Source organism: Vigna radiata, chromosome 6, assembly GCF_000741045.1.
Source record: "Vigna radiata var. radiata cultivar VC1973A chromosome 6, Vradiata_ver6, whole genome shotgun sequence".
Classification (NCBI taxonomy): Eukaryota; Viridiplantae; Streptophyta; class Magnoliopsida; order Fabales; family Fabaceae; genus Vigna; species Vigna radiata.
This window is the reverse complement of record NC_028356.1, coordinates 28,306,754-28,326,516: the sequence shown is the minus strand read 5'-3', so window position 1 is coordinate 28,326,516 and position 19,763 is coordinate 28,306,754. Positions and strand designations below refer to the sequence as shown.

The following is a 19,763-nucleotide window of genomic DNA, read 5'->3' as shown; positions in this document are numbered from 1 at the left end:
ATTTAGATTCTCAACAAAATCAGAGGCAATAACATTGTTGTCAAAACCAGGTTCTAACTTATGATTATACAAAACACTGCAAAATGGTGGGTTGGTCGTGGTGGCGTTGATGTTGTTTTATGTGTTGAGCTGGCGGTTGTCGCAGAAGGCGGAGGAGGACAGCGAGGATCACGGAGGCGGCAGCGACGTGTCGAAAACGAGCAAATCGATGCGCCAGAGAAGGCTTTCGAGGCGGCCGGTGTAGGCTTTGGCGACACTACTGGAGTCAATCGGAACGCTATTAGAGACTTTGAGGTTCACGTATTCCGAGACCTTTGAGAAATAGCCAATCGGCGATTTGGCCTTCGGAATCAACTTCTTCTTCATGCGATTAAGTGAAATTAAGTGTTTTTTTGTTTCTGGGCATGTAGAAAGGTGCAGGTTTTTGGGGGATTCTGACTTTGGGAATAATGGGCACGTGAGTGTAATGGTTTGCATTTGGCAGGGTAATTTGGCAGTTGCAAGTGTCTATGCTGGGAGTGATTTTGTGTAGCTCAAAGGGGATGAGATAATTGTGGAGTTGTACGAGATTGTTAAGGCTTTTGACTTTGCGTATGCTTTTCTCTAAGAAGCCATTTCCTGTGTTTTTAGATTCTGCTGGTTTTCTCTTGATGATGTGCTCATTCAGAAATCGAAAGTTGGGGTATGTTTTGTCCTTATCCACTCTCTCTCTGCTCGATAACTTTCTGTCAGAACTGCTGCAGCGGAATTGTTAGCATGGAATAATAAACCAAGAGGGGGGTGAATTGGTTATATTTCTTTTTCGTGCCTTTTAATTATTTTTCTCAATTTTACTTATTAAGCAGATAATTAAAATAAAATATTCAAAGTAAGGAAGAGAGAAAAATTGCACAGATGATTTTATCCTAGTTCAGATAAAAAAGATCCTACGTCCAGTCGCTTATCTCAAAGACAAGATAAACCTTTTCCACTAATCACAAAACAATTACAAACATAGTCACGCAGAAAATTAATTTGTAAGAGTTTAGACAACCACCTCTCTTGAAACCACAAGAGATGAACTTACACCTCCTTTGAGTCTTCACAAAGGATGACCACCTCCTTCGACTATTCACGAAGGATGATACTCTTCCAACCACCTCCTTAGTTGCACCAAGGATGAACCAGCTATTTCTCTGTCACCGTAGTAGCACTTCATAGCTTTGCAGACAAGAGTTTCTTTAGCTTCAACAACAACAAACCGTTCTTAAAGATTTCAGATGTTTAGAGCGTAAGGGAAGAGTTTATTCTGGTAGAAACAATGAGCCAATTTATAGACTCAAGCCAGTGCTCTTCCATTCTTCGAAACTGGTCATTTTAACGCATTTAATCGATTAATATTAGTGTTAATCGATTAAAATGAGTACAACGGCTAGTTTTTCAAATCTGAAACCTCTAACGGCTAGTATTAATCGATTATTCTTGATTTTAATCGATTAACTAATCAATAAAGCCTGAATTAATCGATTATTCTAGAGCCATTTTGGTTTGTAGTGCCAGCCTCGTTTTAATCGATTATAACTTGGTTTAATCGATTAAAACAGCTTGTGTTTGATTCTAAACAGCAAATAATCACTTATAGAGTACATGAATCAAACCCTATTACATATCTAAGCAACAATACATCAACTATGATTATTACAAAAGCTTTCAACAATAATGGATCTTCAAAATCTTGTTTTGTGCAAATCTGTACATCATCAAAACTCCATCTTTAACTTTTTGCTAACACTTTCTGTTTGTGTATTTTATAATTTTAAGGTGAGTGGTGGAGAGGAATATAACAGAACTCACACTTTCACAGATGAGTTTATAAATAGTGGAACAAAAGGAGACGAAAGGAGAGGGAAGGAGAGGGAAGGAGAGAGAAGAAGGGAAAGTTTGACTTAGTGTCAGAAAAAGAAAGAATGACGTGGCAATTTGTTAGCCAACATAGCATAATTTTACGGTGTTAATTTTGGAGGACGAAAAATTATAGTTTCCTTAAGGACAAGGATCAAAGTGTACCAAAGTTTGAAAGAGGAACGAAAAATAAAATCACTTGATAATTAAGGGACAAAAACATATTTAAGACAAAAATAATATGAAAATTTGATAAAAATAAAATAAAATAAATAGTATCATGACAAATACAGAAGTTGGTGGGTGTTACTCCCAAAACTAGGAGGCAATGTTAAGAAAGGATTAGAAAATATGAAGAGTTGAACGTGGTTGGTTTGGTGGTGACTGGAAATAAAAAAAGTTGGAGAGTGGTGAAGAAAGTGATACTTACTTTCCATATAAGGTAGAATTTATTTGGAGTGTATCTTTTTGTGTTACTTTTCTTACATTTTAATAGTTGAGGTCGACACTTCATTTCACCCCTTAGCGGTGGCGCTTGAGCGTCTGACAAAGAGTTCTCTGGAGAGTACACCGCTCAGTAGTGGTTTCACCGTCCGGCGGTGGCTGCGACTCTTCTTTTCTTCACTTTTCCACCTTATCTTAAGTTCAACTTTTTTCTACTTCAACCTCCATCATCTAATTCCAGATAAATCCTGCCAAAACAAGGGGTAACCAAGCATAAAACCACGAAAACCAACTTTGACTCTCTTATTCTCTAACTTAAGCAAATTGCATGATTTCCAGCTAATTCTAAGTCATAAAGGGTGTATTTAATGTCAAATTTAAGTATGAAAATAACGGTTTTTGAACTATTATCACAACCCCAAACTTAGAACTTTGTTTGTCCTCAAGCAAACAAAATGTAACTTAGTCCTACACAAATCATCACAATGGTTCAACTTATTCCAAAACCAATATTTCAAGACAAGTCACCACTTGAATCAGCTCATTAATAGAATTTAATCAAGATTCACACATGCTTCATATCAACTCATCACAGTGTTCCCACAATCACATAATCTCAAACAGATGTTATTCTCATGAATGATCAATCAACTAAGCACAGATGAAATAATGAATTCATGGAATCCTTCCTCACCAGACAAGGTGTTTCACTCAATCACTCAAGTGTTTCAAAAGGTTCACTCCTTCCCTCCACTATCCACATATCACATAGAACAAAATTGTCTTTTATTTACCACAACCAATCATCATCACACTCACATGTCATCATAAGGACTTTTTCAAGGCTTATAATGTGGTTGGGCTAACAAAATTGGTTTTTCTGGATCACAAAGTCCTTGAGTTAAGGAAGTTATTTAATCATTCATATTTCAAGCACAAACTCTCTTTTTACCAATCTCACTCATTCCCAAATTTTCCTTTTCTTTGCATTGAGCTTTTCTTTTCATACTATCTTTTCTATTTTTTTTCATGCTTTTCATGTTTTACTCGACACATTAGCTAAATAGAAAGTCTCTTAAGTTTTGATTAATAATCCTTATTTTTAGTCCAATTTATGTAAATTTTCTAAACGTATTTTGAACTTACAACAATATCTAAGTTTTGTAATATACACAAATATTTTGATCTTTACTTATAATTAATAAATTGTTATAATAATTTCAAAAAGAATTTGATTCATGTAAAATAAAGCGAAATTTGATTTATATAAAGCAAAACAATGTAATTTTGAGAATAAAATCCGGATTTCAAAATGAATAATTCTGAATTTTTAAAATTAAACATTTCTTATTATAATTCATTTTTAATTTCATTAAAGAAAAAAATTATGTGATTCTTTATTTAAATTTAGAGTTTTATTTTTCACAGTCTCTATCTTATTAAATATATTATATATTCAAAATGAAATTTAGGATATAATTGAAATATAAAATCAATAATATATAATGACAGTGTACTGTATGTAATGTTATTTATATTGAAAATATTTTATATTTTATCATAATTTTAAACATTAATCTTGTCAAAAGAAATTTCATAATGAATATAGGAACCGAACGACATATGAAAGACACACCATCGGCGTGGACGTAACATCTGCCACCAGGTTAACTTAAGGATACATAAGTACGAGTCTAGGGAGCAGATCTTGTTCAAGTCAGGTCATCCAAGATAATCAACGTTTATGCAACTTTCGGTTTATCAATGTCATGTTACCCTGTCTCAATCATAAGGTTCATGAAGGAACGATCGCGCTAGGTAAACCGTCCGGCGCGGATCGAAAGGCAGCATTAAGACAAAATTAAGGTAAAACACGATTAAGGGTATTGGGCCAACAATTGGGCTGTGATTAAGGTTTTGTTAATCACAAGCCCATGACAAAAACTATAAATAAGGTCAAAGGTAGAAGATAGTTGGTTACATTTACTGTGGTTTTCTTTCTTTCTCTCTCTATCTCTAGAAGTGATCCATACACCGACTTGAACATCGAAAGACCTTTGACAAATACTTGACTAGAGCGTATTGTGACGGAAAGGCCAAAGACCGAACAAGCAAAAGTGTACTAGGAGGCAGGAAGTGTGATCGGACGTCCAGAAGACAAACTGTGTAGATGTTAGTGTGATATGATCTCAGTACAGAAACACATACATTTAACAATTATTTTAATAACATAATAATATATTGATATTTTAAATTAAAAATAAAAAGTAGAATTGAAATATTAATATTATAAATTGTACTATTCTATTTCATGATTTTCAAGTACTATCACTGTCACTCTTGCTCAATTTCTTTGAAGAACAACGACAAAGAAATCATGAGATCAGGACTCTCTCTATTGACTCATGCCAATCATTAACCCTAACAACCACAGACACTACTCAGCACTGCCCACAATACCTTCCTAGTAAATCAAACCTTTTGAGAAGGGCAAACCGGTCCAAAAATACCCTATAAATTAAAACCCCTCTGTTTTCATTCCCCGCACTCTTTTAGCATTCACATTCACATCACAACAACAAAACAACTTCATAGTTCAGATGATCACCGGAGAAGATTTGTACAAGGTGATGTGCGCCATGGTGCCTCTGTACTTCGCAATGCTGGTGGCGTACGGTTCGGTGAAATGGTGCAAGATGTTCAGCCCGGAGCAGTGTTCGGGCATAAACCGATTCGTGGCGGTTTTCGCCGTTCCGGTGCTCTCTTTCCACTTCATTTCGATGAACAACCCATACCAAATGAACACGAGGTTCATCATCGCGGACACACTCTCCAAGCTCCTCGTGCTTCTCTTCCTCTCGCTTTGGACCCTTTTCTTCGCCAAAGGCTCCCTGGAGTGGCTCATTACTCTCTTCTCCCTCGCCACTCTCCCCAACACCCTCGTCATGGGCATTCCCCTCCTCCAAGCCATGTACGGCGACTTCACCCACTCTCTCATGGTGCAACTCCTCGTCCTCCAATGCATCATATGGTAACTAACTAACTAACTTCACCAACTCTTCATCACCGTCAACTCAAACGTCAAATATCATAATTATATTTTCTACTATTTTTTTCTTCTATAAACTCAAAATATATCGTATTTTGAAATATATTAAATTAATTGATCTTAAAGTTAGGGAAAAAATAAATTTCTTTTCTAACTGCAAAATATCCATTTTAAGATATTTTTCATTTTTGTATAGATAGATTATTTTTTAGTGAAAATACTATAATATATTAGTTTTGGACTAATTATAAGAAAGAAATAAATGAAGTAATTTTAATTGTTAATTAAATATCAATAATATTGACTTCTAGTAACAAATTTTTATCGTTGTTTTCCATTAACCACTTATAATATTGACATCACTGTTTATAGGAATAATGCAAATGCATAATCAAAATTAATGAATGTTTTACTTGAGCTTATTTTAAGAAGCTTTGGTTTAATTTTGCATTCAGTTTAAGTACCTTTTTCCAATTTTGACTGAACTCACGAGGGGGTGAATGGTGTTTTTCTTCAGGTATACTTTGCTTCTGTTTCTGTTCGAGTACCGGGCGGCGACGCTTTTGATCCAGAGGCAGTTTCCGGGGCAAGCGGCGGCGTCCATCACGAAATTCGAGGTGGACGGCGACGTTATATCGCTCGACGGCCACGACATGCCGCTGCGGACGGAGTCAGAGACCGACGAACATGGTCGGATCCGGGTGCGGATCCGGCGATCCGTTTCGTCGGCGCCGGAGTCCAGCTGCTCCATCGGCAACCCTGCCGTCCTCACTCCGCGACCCTCCAACCTCTCTAACGCCGACATTTTCTCCATCAACACGCCTCTGCACCTGCACGACGGCGACCCCCCCGCCGGCACCAGCCCCCACCTCTCTGGCTACGCCTCCTCCGACGCGTACTCGCTGCAGCCCACGCCACGGGCCTCAAACTTCAACGAGATGGAGGCCGGCACCCCCGTCTGGGGGTGCTCACCGGTCGCCGCGGGAAGAGTGTGCCTCCAGTCATCCCCGGTGGCCAGGGTGGTGTGGGAGTCCCCGGGGAAATGCGGTAGAGGAGAAGAGAGACAAGGTTGCAAGGACATTACTCTCTCAGGTACGTGTATGAGTGTGAGTGGGTTTATTTTTTATTTTTTTGGTCAAGGTTTATTTTTTATTTTTTAAATACATCTTCATCTAAAACATATTGTGTTATTAATTACAATTTTTAAAACTATTAAATTAGGTCAAAGAATTAAAAGAATATGTATAATTAACATTTCTTGAAAATAGAAATCGAATTGTGATGCCTACAATTTATATATTAATGATTTAATAATATATTGCTTTAGTTTTTTTCTTTATGGCTTGTTCGTAATATTATTAATTTTTGGAAAAAAAGAAATTAACAATTCTTTTTTTTTGACAATTTTTTAATAATATGATAGTTTAAGATTGGTTCGTTTCAAATAGTAAAATGTATTCTGTTGTAAAAAAAATTATTAAATAGTGTTGATAAAATACCATTATCTTTAATTTTTTCCTGTTCTTTATCACAAACATCTTCTTTTATGGTTTGATCGAGTGTAAAACATGATTGTTGAGTTAAAAATGTATGAGTATTAGTGGGTGATGATAGTATCTGATGGATAATAGCAACGGTCCCGTGAATGAATAGTGTCGTATGCGGGAATGAGGGAAAGACATGTAATTTTATGGCAGCGTGTTTGCTTGGCTTGTAAATGAGAAGTATCAAACCTTGGTTGTTGTAGGTTGAGCTTGCGCATGCCCATGCGAGCTTTTCAGACACTGTGCGTACGTTTTGTCCCCGACCATCGTCAGCAATGGTCTTTGTCCTACTCTTACCAATTCACTGCTCATGTCATACTCATAATTAAGCATTCATTTTGCCAAATAGAATATTTACAATTATTTAATATTCCTTTTGTTCTCTTCTTGCATTATTAATAGTACTTCTTGGCATTTTTCTCTTCTGGCCTATGCATTGTGGATGGCAAGTCTCTTTATTTAAGATTTCCTTTTTTAGTATCTCTATTTCCTTTTTCACTGACTTGGAGTATATTAAATAGCAAAACAATCTGTGGATACCGGAATACTAGATAATATCTACATAGAAAAAGAGTGAAAAACTTAAGCATGATAAACAAAATGTGGAAAAAATATAGATAGAAATAATAAATATTAATGAGATATATGATGCATTATAATATAAACATGTGTGTGTGATTGTTTACATATTGTTATTGTTTAAAATAAAGGGTTTAATTTTTTTTACTATTAATGTTCATCAATAAAATATATTCTTCGTTACGATGATTTTTTAAGATAGATTATTTTATATAACTATTTAATTGGTTGATCTGTAATTGTTTTACTTAGTCATCGTTGTAAAAAAAATTATATGAAATTCCATTCATTTTACTCTCTATTAAATATTCTACAATAAATTCATATTTTTATTTTACTTTTTTGTTTAGCACTGTGCATGTGTCGGTAACTGGAAATTTTAGACTATAGAGCAACAGAGGAAGGAGGTGAAAACAAGGCAATTTTCTCTTTCCTTGGTAGAAGTCGTAGGTAACAAAAAAAAGCAAGTGTCAGTTTGACGTGAAATCAAGTAAAACGTAGATATATCTGGTTTTTATTTAGGAAAATAAAATTTTAACACCGTTTTTTTACACCATTTTGACACTGCACACGTGTCAAAATGTGATTGGACGATTTTAAATTAAAAAAGTTGAGACAAGAGTATATTTGGAAGAGAAAAACTAAAGTTTGTTTTTTTAATTTGAAATCGTCCAATCACATTTTGACACGTGTGCAGTGTCAAAATAGTGTCAAAAAGATGGTGTCAAAATATCATTTTCCTTTTATTTAACCTTAAACAACTTTAACTTGGATTTTTTTTTTTTTAGCTCTTTGCGAAAGTATTAACCCAACTTTGTTAATTCTTGAAGCGAATTATGGTTTAGGTTATCTTCCATCATAAACTGTAAACTATGCACGTGAGAAATGACTGCATATATTAAACTCTGAAAAAGGACTTAACTTTCATAATTTGATTTTAGATCCTGAAAGAGTACTCTCGGGCACTAGACAGGTGGTCCATCCTACCCTCTCACGCCACAACATATAGTTACTTAAAATTAAAAAAAAATATACAAGTGGTCAAAGCATTATAGAATTATTTACCTATATATATAAATTTGCCACTTTGCTTAGTCAGAAGCTTAATTGATAGTAGCCATCATTTGGAAGAGAGCACGTGTGTAATGATGATAGAAGTAATATCATTCCCTAATTGGTGGTGAAAATCATAACACCGAATCATAGGCCCCTGAATTTTTTACTTTTCCTTCTATATATTTGTACTACTCAACTCGAATAAATTTGTTTCTGGTAAAAGATTTTTTTAAGAAATATTTCTTACAGCCATTTTTAACATCTTTTTATATTATATATATTCATGATCAGCTTGCTTTATCACATCTTCAAGAGCATTAATAATCAAACACTATCTTATTGTGTTTTTTATTGTAACTACTTTTGGCAATTATGACAGATAAAGAAATGAGCTTCAGAGACAGCACGAAAGTCCCAAATGCGAAGGAGCAGAAAATGCCACATGCCTTTGTCATGATGAGGCTTATACTGGTTGTAGTAGGAAGAAAACTTTCCCGAAATCCTAATATATATTCCAGTGTATTAGGACTTCTTTGGTCTTTAGTCTCTTTCAAGTAAGTCATACACAACCCTTTACCGGAAACTAACTATATAATACTGATGTAACCAAGAAATAAATAAGGTAAAAAAGAGAAAAAAAGTCATAAAATTTCATATTAAAAAAGCTTTTATGCATGTGTAATTAGCAGCTATATGTAAATTTTATACCTTTTATGATGTGATTTTACAGATGGAATATGGAAATGCCAAGTCTTATCAAATCATCCGTCAAAATCATCTCAGATGCCGGCCTTGGGATGGCTATGTTTAGCTTAGGTATAACATTTCATATATATATAAACAGCATTAATTATAATATTGCACCCCGTGCATGTTAGTTTAATATACACTATCTCTGTGTATAAACATAACAAAAACAGTGACAGATACACATTGCCAAATGTGCAGGGCTTTTCATGGCCCTTCAGCCCCGTATCATAGCCTGCGGTACTAAAAGGGCAGTTATGGGCATGCTCATTCGCTTCCTGTGTGGACCTCTTGTAATGTCTGTATCTTCCATTGCCATTGGATTGAGACATGACATACTTCACACTGCCATTGTACAGGTATTTGAGCTATGCATACACATCTGCACACGCACCACATGGAAATTGTACCTCATATGTTGCTAAAGGCAAAATTTAATATATCCTGTTACGGTTAGATCAATAGCTAAAATTGCTGTACCTATGTTTCTAAGTTTGCCTCATTTTATGCTTCCAGGCTGCTCTTCCACAGGGGATAGTGCCATTTGTATTTGCCAGAGAATATGGCCTGCATCCTGATATTTTGAGCACAGGGTAAGTAAGCAAGGAATTTTGGCTTCTGAGACCTCATTATTTGGACTTGATTCAATGCCTGTAGCATCTTAATAAATTGAAAATGTTTCAAACTGATGTTAAAGATGTAAACAATTTCAATGCTGCATGTCATGCTGTCCTTGCTGGCTAAATTGGATTATATGTGTAAGAATATGCTTTTCACTTTCTTGATTATAGAAGTCAGGCTCCAGAATAGTTTAATGATACAACATCAAGGTGATAGTTGAGTGAGAGTGGGGTAATATTCATTGTAGAAGGTTGATTGGAGGATAAAGTACTCAGAAAATGAAAAATGATGCGAAGACTAAGCAAAGAGTATTGTTTGTTAACATGCCCCACATGATAATTTGATTATTATGCTGCTTTAGCTAAGATAGGATACCGAATCTATTACACATATTGTCCCTAACAACCAGGGCGTGTATAACTTGGACATACATAATTATGTGTGCTAATTGTGACTCAAAATGCATTTGCCTTTTTCATGACCAGTTTCCCTCAAAATTTTAACCTTAAAAGCATTTTCGAGCACCCTCTTTTACCTTGTTAGTAGGTAATCATTAGTACACGAAGAGTTTTCTTGATACTGAAAACCCAAGGCTCTATGCAAAACTTGAACTAGTAAGACTTTTACACCATCCTAGCTTACCTTTCTAGTGACCCTTTAGGTTAAATTAAGTCATGTTAATGCTAACTTTCAATTAACATTTGCTGTCTTTTTCTCTTTTGCAGGGTTATCTTTGGTATGCTGGTTTCCTTACCGATAAGTCTCTTATATTACATATTTCTTGGCATATGAAGGGAACGAAGAGAAGTTACAACCTTAGAGAAGAAAAGTATAATCCAAACTATAATATCCCTACTAGACTAGGTGGGGTAATATATATACACATATTGGAAAGCTTCCATGTTTCTCCATGATTCTGTCAGCACCGACCACAATTATATACGAAGGTTGTCCATTATTGTAGACACTACCTGCGGAGAAGGTTGACTTTGGTAAGGCCAAACTTTTTCAAAAGACACAAGTGTTAAGGGTGTGACAGAAATGACAGAGTTGTAGCTAGGATTTATAGTTTTAGACATGCCCTGCTACTACTACATAGATTAGTGGTAGCCGAAAGGGAAATAAATATTATCATGACCAATTATTAAGGTAAGAAACTTGCTTTCTTGTTGGAGGTTGGAAAAGCTTGTGGGAACAACTGTTGACCCCTCCTCCTTCGTATAAAAGTTGGAAGGCGACATTTTGCCAGATTTATGGCACTCTAAGGTGATTTATGATTTTGTCTTCAATATATCAAACCAATGAGAATATAGTAATTGATTGTATGTGAAACAAGGCCTTACCACAGTTGAATTAAGCTTTCAAAAGCAGATTCTTATTTTCTCTTTTAATGGAACAAGGGTGGGGTTACATGCAACGGTGTCAAAATAAGGTTAGGAAAATGATATTTTAACGCCATTTTTTTGACATCATTTTGACACACCACACGTGTCAAAATATGGTTGGGCGATTTCAAATTAAAAAAAAAACTTTGGTTTTTCTTTTTTAAATATGTCTTTGTCTCAACTTTTTTTTAATTTGAAATCGTCCAACCATATTTTGACACGTGTGCAGTATCAAAATAATGTAAAAAATTGGTGTTGAAATATCATTTTCCATAAGGTATTACTTATTATAACCCCCTTATGTGTCTTTTCCAACAAATTATTATAAAGGACACAAAATTGAATGAGTCCTATTCCTACAGGATTTCTTCTGGCATAAGCCTTCAACATCACAGTTTCTTTCTTTTGAGGTGAAAGAGCAATACATATAACTGATTATGCTCTTGCTAAGAAGTAGATTTGGAAACTTCCTTCCCAAAAAGCAAATAGCAATGTCTATTTAGATGAGACCATATATGTTAACAATTTTTTTTAATAATAAATTTCGTATCACTATTTTATTTTATTGATCTGTTTATTTAAAATAAATCAATAAAAAATATCATATATGCATTATAAAAAATTATTAAAAAAGTTGTTAAATTTTTTTTTTTTTTATGGATCTAGAAAAAAAAGAAAACTTCAGTTATATATGGATAACATGAGACGGGTCGAAGAAATACATTTTATGAATATCCACACCCGTCCGAATCATATAACATTCGATAAATTTAGTCGTTGATTTCTTTATTTTTAAGGAAGTCAATTTAATATGAATATAACTGGTTTCATAAAGCAGAAGCGAGTTTACAATGTATGTGTTAAGCGTTTATATTATTTTAAATTGTAATCAAAATGGCCACAGCTAATAGAAATTACGAATTTAGTAATATAAAAAAGAAAAAAAAAAATCAATACATATATTATCTAAAAATTTTGAATTTGAAAGTGGCATCATGATTTTTTTCTATACAAGTTTGCTTTGAAAAATTCTCATCTATCAATATTTTGCCTTTTTCGTTATGCCATTCACAAAAAGCATAGGCAAATAAGCTACCAAACTTGGAAGAGAAAAAAAGTGGGACTAACATTGTTTATTGTTTTTTCCCTTTTCTTTTCAGCAACAAGAATACGATGAGACTTGTTTTTTACAAAGCTACATGTTTTCCAGATTTTATTATCTTTGTAACATCCTTATCTTGTTATTTTGGATGAGATTTTTAGAGTTTTTCTTGAAATCTTCTTAGTCATAATACCTTTATAGGTGGGGTTCCTTTGTTAATTTAATTTGTGATGAGTTTTGAGTTTATCATACATCTTAAAGTCTACAAAGTCAAATATTGAGGACTGCACTCCCACATTGATTGTGGAGACCTTATTGAAAAGAACATGTTATATTTAGAAGTTGAAAAGAGTTTAAAATGTTTTCAAAAATTTTTGTCCGGCTTTGATGAATAGATGTGATGGCAACCATCTCACAAAAAGTCTCATCATAAGAGCATAGCAAAACAAATACAAGAAAAGTCAAACAAAGAAGGTGAAGTGAAAGTCAAGCTCTTCTTTTCATGGACTATCATTGAATAAGTTTTTTAGGACTTGTATTTGGGTCTAGTAATATAGGATTTTATTTGGGTTTTGGGCCTAGTAGTGTAGGTTTAATTGAGTCTTATATTTTAGGACCAAATATAATAGAATTTTGACCAAATAATTCAATAAAGGGCTAAGGCCCAGAGTTGACTATGCTTGGACGTTCGAAATGGGTGTGTTGACCAAGGAGTCAACATTTAGCTAAACTTGGAGGACAAGAGAGTAAGATTTTGTCCAAGGCATGTGGAGGCTTCCCATTGAAGAGTTTTCCTCCTAGTTAGTGGCCATGTGTCACTCTAGAAATGGAAGGTTTTTCCATAGGTACTGGCCACATGTCATTCTCTCATTTGAGAGGATTTTTTCCACTTGTCTCCCTCCTGTTGAAGATGATTTTTCCTTGCTCTCCAAGCTAACTGATGAGTGCATATTTATGCCCACATTTATGCTTTAAAATTCAAATTTTTGATGAGATATTTATACTTAAATGGTTGATTTAAAGTGAATCTATGAGAAGTTGAATTGTTGGGTTTTGAAATTAAAGAGGCTTAAAAAGTTTATTCTTACACTCAATTTTTTTTACTGCCATTTGACTCTTCTTTCTATTAATAAAATATTATATTTAATAAATAAAAATAAAATCTTGAAGTAAAATAATAATATTTATAAGTGTCAAGTGGATGAAGTATAACAAAAAAACCAGTGTGGTAGGAGCGGAATCCTTGAAAAAAAAAAGAAAACTATTTCATAAATCTTAAATAATTTATAATTTTAATTATAAAATAATAATATATGTTTCTCTTAATTTCTCTTTTGCATAAATGGTGTAAAACACTAGAATAGAAATTCTATTTATGTCTTATGGGTCAAAGATACGTGGCGAAATGCAAGAAACCACTAGCGGAGTTGCAGAGGAAAGCGGAACACAGAAAAAGCATGCAGATGGAGAAACACCGTTCGATTTCGAAGATGGCGCCGACAGGAACAACGTGCAATACCACGAGCGAGGTGGTTTTGTTTTGTGGCTCACTTTTCACCGTGTTTTTTCTTCTACCCTCTCTCATCCCGATAAATACCCTCCCCAAACCCACATCTTCACATCGCAATTCAAAATCTTTCATCTTCCTTCGATTCGTTCATCTTCCTTCATTTCTCCATTCCAGCCATGTCTTCAACCGTGGGCCAGACGATCAAGTGCAAAGGTCACCCTTTTCATACTTTACTCTCATAAGCTCATAAGCATAGTCTTTTTCTTTTTCTTCTCTCTATTTTTGCTGCATTATGTATTTTGTTGCAACTGATTGCCTATTTTTTGTTGTTACATGGTCACAGCTGCCATTGCATGGGAGGCAGGGAAGCCATTGGTGATCGAAGAAGTAGAGGTGGCGCCACCCCAAGCCGGGGAAGTCCGTTTGAAGATCCTCTACACCTCCCTTTGCCACACTGATGTTTACTTTTGGGAAGCCAAGGTTTGCATATATGTTAAGACATTATCTTTCTTTAGAGGGATCATATGCAGATTACTAAAACAAAAACTTAAAAGTATTAGGTTTATAGGATACATGATGTGATAGTGGGAGAGTGATAATCATGCAGCTGATATGATTTGCTTTGATCGAATAGGATATTAACAGATACAGATATCAGCAATTTTCCTTGTATTGCGTATGAATCATCAATGCGTTGGTATCTAACCTGATTTTCCTTTTGTTTCTTCAGGGCCAGACTCCATTGTTTCCTCGTATTTTTGGCCATGAAGCTTCAGGGTATGTTGATCATACTTTTCCATTTAATTCATTTCAAACTTTTCTTTCTTACTTTTGTCCATCTAGCACCTGCATTGAAGAGTAAAAGAAGAGAGGGTTATCAGTAATGAGCAATTTCTTATTAGATTTCCGTTGTTTTATTCAGTGTTGTTGAGAGCGTTGGCGAGGGTGTCACTCATTTGCAACCAGGAGATCATGCCCTCCCTGTGTTCACAGGAGAGTGTGGGGAATGCGTACATTGTAAATCAGAAGAAAGCAACATGTGTGAGCTCCTCCGGATCAACACCGATAGGGGTGTAATGATCAATGATGGTAAATCAAGGTTCTCTAAGGATGGACAACCCATACACCATTTCTTGGGAACCTCCACATTCAGTGAATACACAGTTCTCCATGCAGGATGTGTTGCAAAGATCAACCCAGCTGCTCCACTTGACAAAGTTTGTGTTCTCAGTTGTGGAATTTGCACAGGTTGGAAGATTACAACCTTGACAGTTCAGACAGATATATATACTGTTTCTATGTAGCAAACTAGCTTGGTGAGTATATTTTCTGATATAATATTTTTGGTTCCATGTCGTAGGTCTTGGTGCTACTGTTAATGTTGCAAAACCAAAACCTGGTTCCTCTGTTGCTATTTTCGGACTTGGAGCCGTTGGCCTTGCGGTATGTTTTCCCTTTGGCGTTTAATAGTGCTTCTTTCAGCAGTTGATAATGTGATAAAGGAATATTAATATTAATTCCAACTCTTGATTTTCAATCACTATTTTAGGCTGCAGAAGGGGCTAGGATTTCCGGTGCTAAGAGAATCATTGGAATTGATTTAGTTTCAGATAGATTTGAAGAAGGTATAATGTTTACAGATGTTTAAAGATTCGGCACAACCTAATTGATAGTGACTTGTGATTTTATTTTTGTTGGCAGCTAAGAAGTTTGGTGTTAACGAGTTTGTGAATCCAAAGGATCATGATAAACCTATTCAACAGGTTAGTTCTTGAACAATTTTCTGAAGTTCTATACCCTTTCCTTAACTAGTTAAACTCTTAAAGTTTCACCATTTTCCTTAATTCTGTTTTTCTAATGCCATCGTTGTTAAACCATTCAATTCTAACATTATAAATGAATAACATCATAGTGCTTTTGTTTGAACAAGAGAGATTGAGGAGTGAATGTTGATGAACAGGTAATTGCTGAAATGACCAATGGAGGAGTGGACCGGGCTGTTGAATGTACTGGCAGCATCCAGGCCATGATTTCTGCTTTTGAATGTGTCCATGATGTAATTGAATCATAACTCATTATCTCTTGTTTCTAAAAAACACTGAATTGAGCTATTTCCTAAGTCTGAATCTTGATTTCTTATTCTCAGGGTTGGGGTGTTGCTGTACTTGTTGGTGTGCCTAGTAAAGATGATGCATTCAAAACTGCTCCTATCAATTTCCTGAATGAGAGGACTCTTAAAGGAACCTTTTATGGTAACTACAAACCACGCACTGACCTTCCTGGTGTTGTGGAGAAGTACCTGAGTGGGGTAAGCATACACAGACAGTGACTTATGTGGTCTTTAGCAGAACCAATATGAGAGAAACTTCACTTATTTATAATGTTGCTGACATGATCCTTGTGGATATTGCAGGAGCTAGAAGTAGATAAGTTCATCACTCACTCAGTTTCCTTCTCAGAGATCAACAAAGCCTTTGAATACATGCTGAAAGGACAGTCCATTAGATGTCTTATTCGCATGCAAGACTGAGATGGATGAAATAGTTCATCACTCTGCTGTTGAGGACAAAGATCTCCATCTTAATTTTCAAGGATGTTAATAAAGTTTTTATAGAAAATCCTCTTTTAGGATTATGATTGTCATTTTTTAGATTGAGTGTTGAGACTGAAACGGTATTTGATCCTTTGTTCCTTTGTTGCTGCTTATGTCTCCTTTTGATTTTGCTGTTTAATTGTTAATTAATATTTTACTTCTACATTAATTTTTTTCCCTTTTTTAGACAATTTTTTTGCTAGTTTTATCTTTCAAATAATTATGCTTTTAAATTCAAATAACTGTGTGACAAAAAAAAAAACTATCTACAAAATGAAAGAATTATCTATTTTTTAAAAATTATTTTGTAGTTTTATACCATTAATAAAAGAGACTATCTTATTTATTATATAATTTTTTTCAATTTCACAAGTAACTATTTTTTAAATTTGAATAATTATTCATAAAAGAAAATTATTTACATGTAATAAAAAATTATTTATAATAAAATTATAAAAAAGTATTTATTATTATAATTATTTTTTTTATAAAAGTTATTTTAAAGTTTAATTAATTTTCCACTGTCTAAAAGAATGACAGTGATCAGAATGTTTAATTTCGCTGTATTTTAACACTCAAATTTGTTTACTTCCATTTGATATTTATCTCTCTCTCTCTGGTTTTTTCACTCTACTTTTTTCTTCACAATTACCAAAGTTTACTTTTTCTTTTTAGTATTTTATTACTACGTACTAAAGTCAAATGATTGTTAAAGGGTTTAAATAATATTTTGTAATGTTTCAATACGTTCTTAATTTCGCTCAAATCTCAAATAGATTTTTTTTTCTTAATTAGTCTTTATTTTTATTAAATTAAATAAAATTTTCTGATAGTGTAATTTTTTTATTATGTTATATTAAAAATATGACTGAATAATATTTTTAAAATTTTTGAATTAAAAAGTAAAATATATAGAGTATATTTATTTTTAATTTAAAAAAAAATACAATTCAATTATATTTTCAATGCCACGTAATAAAAAATTACATTTTCAATATATCTTAAGTCATCTCAATTTCAAAAAAAACCTTATTTAATTTAATTTTAAAAAAATAAAAACTTAATTGAAAAAAAAATAAAATTTATTTGAAATCTAAACAAAAATAAGAAGTTATTGAAACATTAAACCATCTTTTTTTCATTATTCACGTTTTTGGATTTAATAAATTAAACGATCTTAACAGATATTTGTGGATACAACATTTACATTTATTGATACTAATACGCACCAATACGCTAATTTGAATTGATTTGCTATTTTAACATCTATATCATCATCAACTCATGAATGCCTCTATAAGATAAATAGAAGTCGCAAACCAAACGTTAAATGCCAAAAGTCCTACTAGTTTTCTATCAACCAAAACAACAAACCATTGATCCAGCAATGTGTACACTACACGCAAATCCATGCTAATAATTCCTTTTTTTTAAGGATAATTTTAATAATAAATCATGTATCATTATTTAATTAATCTGTATATTTAAAATAGACAAATCATAAATTATCACATAAAAATTACAAAAAAATTGTTAAGAAAACATTTTTCTTAATTATAACCACAACCCAAAACAACAAAACTCTATAATATTAATACTTACTACCCTAAACTTGTAATAACATCACTTAATCAACCCCATCAGGCACAACTTCCATATGCAAAGGGTCTTTAATTTAATTAATTATCACTCAACTCTCAACTCAAATTTCACAAAAGCAGTTCCCTATTGAAGACCCAACTGAACTTCACACTCTGCGCCTTCATCTTACGCGCTCGCTCATCAGCGCGTTCTTGCAACTTCCTAATCCTAGGCGCTAACCCGCACACGTAATCCTGTGCCCGCTTTCCTTCCCCCGTCAAACCTTCCAGCTTCTCCAATCTCCACCGTCCAACCAGAAACTCCAAGATATCTGCATAATCATTGGCTGTGTACACGCCCAATCGCTGGGCCACTGCAGAGTAATGGTCGAATAGCTTAGGGTCGTCCCCATCGTACATAAGATGTGCCGGCATTGTGATCTTCTTCTCCATCATGCTTCCTATTGCAACCATGGCTCCACTGGGATCAACTTCTAGAAGCTTCTCAACAATCCTTGAATATGCATTCTCATGGCGCTTCTCATCCGCAGCAATGGTTCCACATATGCGCGCAAGCACTGGATCACCCCCTTCCTTCGCAAGCCGAGCAGTGTTCCCATGCGCCACGAAAGTTGCTCGCTCTTGGAACGAAGTGTACACAAACCCTAAATAAGGATTGTTCTCTGTTCCAACGTCCTACCCATCAAAACAAAACCATCAAAATAATGAACTTTTCACTGATTCCTTGCAATGCCAAACAGATCCCTAATTTTTAACAGGAATTGAAATTAAAGGAACATTTTTTACCATGCCAGCTCCGATGAGGTAATGGACGGTTTTCTCAACCTTAGCCATGTCAACGCGACCGGAGAGGTACAAATAACTTCTGAGCAAATCTCCGTGTCGGTTTTCTTCTGCGGTCCAGGACCGGGTCCACACGGCCCACGGGCTTGGACTGCTTCCGCTGTCGTCTTTCACGCCGTCGAGGTTGTTGATCATGGTCTGGTAAGTGGGAAGCGCGTCTTCGGTGATCATGTCACCCACCAACACCACGAAGTACTCGTCTGGGAGCTCCTTGGTGCGTTCGCGAAGGGCTTTAACCTCCTCGCTGAACTCTTCGAACGGCAGTGATGAGTCAGGGACCAAGTCCTGAGGCTGCCAGGATCGCTCCACGGGCTTTAGCAGTGGTAGGACCCACTCCGAGGCCCAGCCCTCCAACGACTTGAAAATTTCAATTTTCTCCGGAGGCATTGAGTGGGTCCTCCGAGCCTTCAGCGACGCCGCGCAGACGGCGGAGACGGCGGCCTTGGGCGGCGGCAAGAGGTGGCGGTGGCATGAGTTTGTTGTATAAGGCCGTGGAACAAGTGTTTGAGTGGTGATGGAGTTGGAAGGTGGTATCTGCATGGTTTTGGTTGTGTTGGGCTTAGACTATCGTTGTTTCAGTGAAACTGTGTGTGCTGCTTAGAGGAGTAAGATATTTATAAGACAATTGGCTGTTTAAAATATTTTTTTAAACATAAATTTAAACAAATAAATAAAATGATAATACATTTCCTTTTGTAAAAAAATTATTAAAAAAAATTATCTAAATATCATTCTACTGTCTATAAAGGGTACGAGTTGTGATAAGCAATTGTTTTTCTTATAATTTTGAAAATGCCATATAAGTTGT

General features: G+C 34.8%; 3 protein-coding genes across 3 annotated transcripts; 2 read left to right on the top strand and 1 right to left on the bottom strand.

Annotated features, from left to right (window-relative positions):
* Nucleotides 1-4,665: 4,665 nt before the first annotated feature.
* LOC106763820 (auxin efflux carrier component 6) lies at nt 4,666-11,195 on the top strand. The gene is made up of 7 exons (XM_014647976.2): nt 4,666-5,356; nt 5,892-6,466; nt 8,933-9,107; nt 9,284-9,369; nt 9,502-9,659; nt 9,817-9,893; nt 10,647-11,195. The coding sequence occupies exons 1-7, from the start codon at nt 4,926-4,928 to the stop codon at nt 10,711-10,713; spliced, it is 1,569 nt and encodes a 522-aa protein (XP_014503462.1). The 5' UTR covers nt 4,666-4,925; the 3' UTR covers nt 10,714-11,195.
* A 2,780-nt stretch (nt 11,196-13,975) lies between these two features.
* On the top strand, nt 13,976-16,680 carry LOC106765124 (alcohol dehydrogenase 1). Its single transcript, XM_014649631.2, has 10 exons — nt 13,976-14,131; nt 14,262-14,398; nt 14,649-14,695; nt 14,841-15,166; nt 15,279-15,361; nt 15,468-15,543; nt 15,620-15,681; nt 15,879-15,974; nt 16,065-16,226; nt 16,332-16,680. Exons 1-10 carry the CDS (start codon nt 14,095-14,097, stop codon nt 16,446-16,448), a joined length of 1,143 nt encoding a protein of 380 aa, XP_014505117.1. The 5' UTR covers nt 13,976-14,094; the 3' UTR covers nt 16,449-16,680.
* A 1,361-nt stretch (nt 16,681-18,041) lies between these two features.
* On the bottom strand, nt 18,042-19,537 carry LOC106765123 (stearoyl-[acyl-carrier-protein] 9-desaturase 6, chloroplastic). Its single transcript, XM_014649630.2, has 2 exons — nt 18,899-19,537; nt 18,042-18,787 (listed from the first exon to the last, which is right to left on the bottom strand). Exons 1-2 carry the CDS (start codon nt 19,493-19,495, stop codon nt 18,221-18,223), a joined length of 1,164 nt encoding a protein of 387 aa, XP_014505116.1. The 5' UTR covers nt 19,496-19,537; the 3' UTR covers nt 18,042-18,220.
* Between the last annotated feature and the right edge of the window lie 226 nt (nt 19,538-19,763).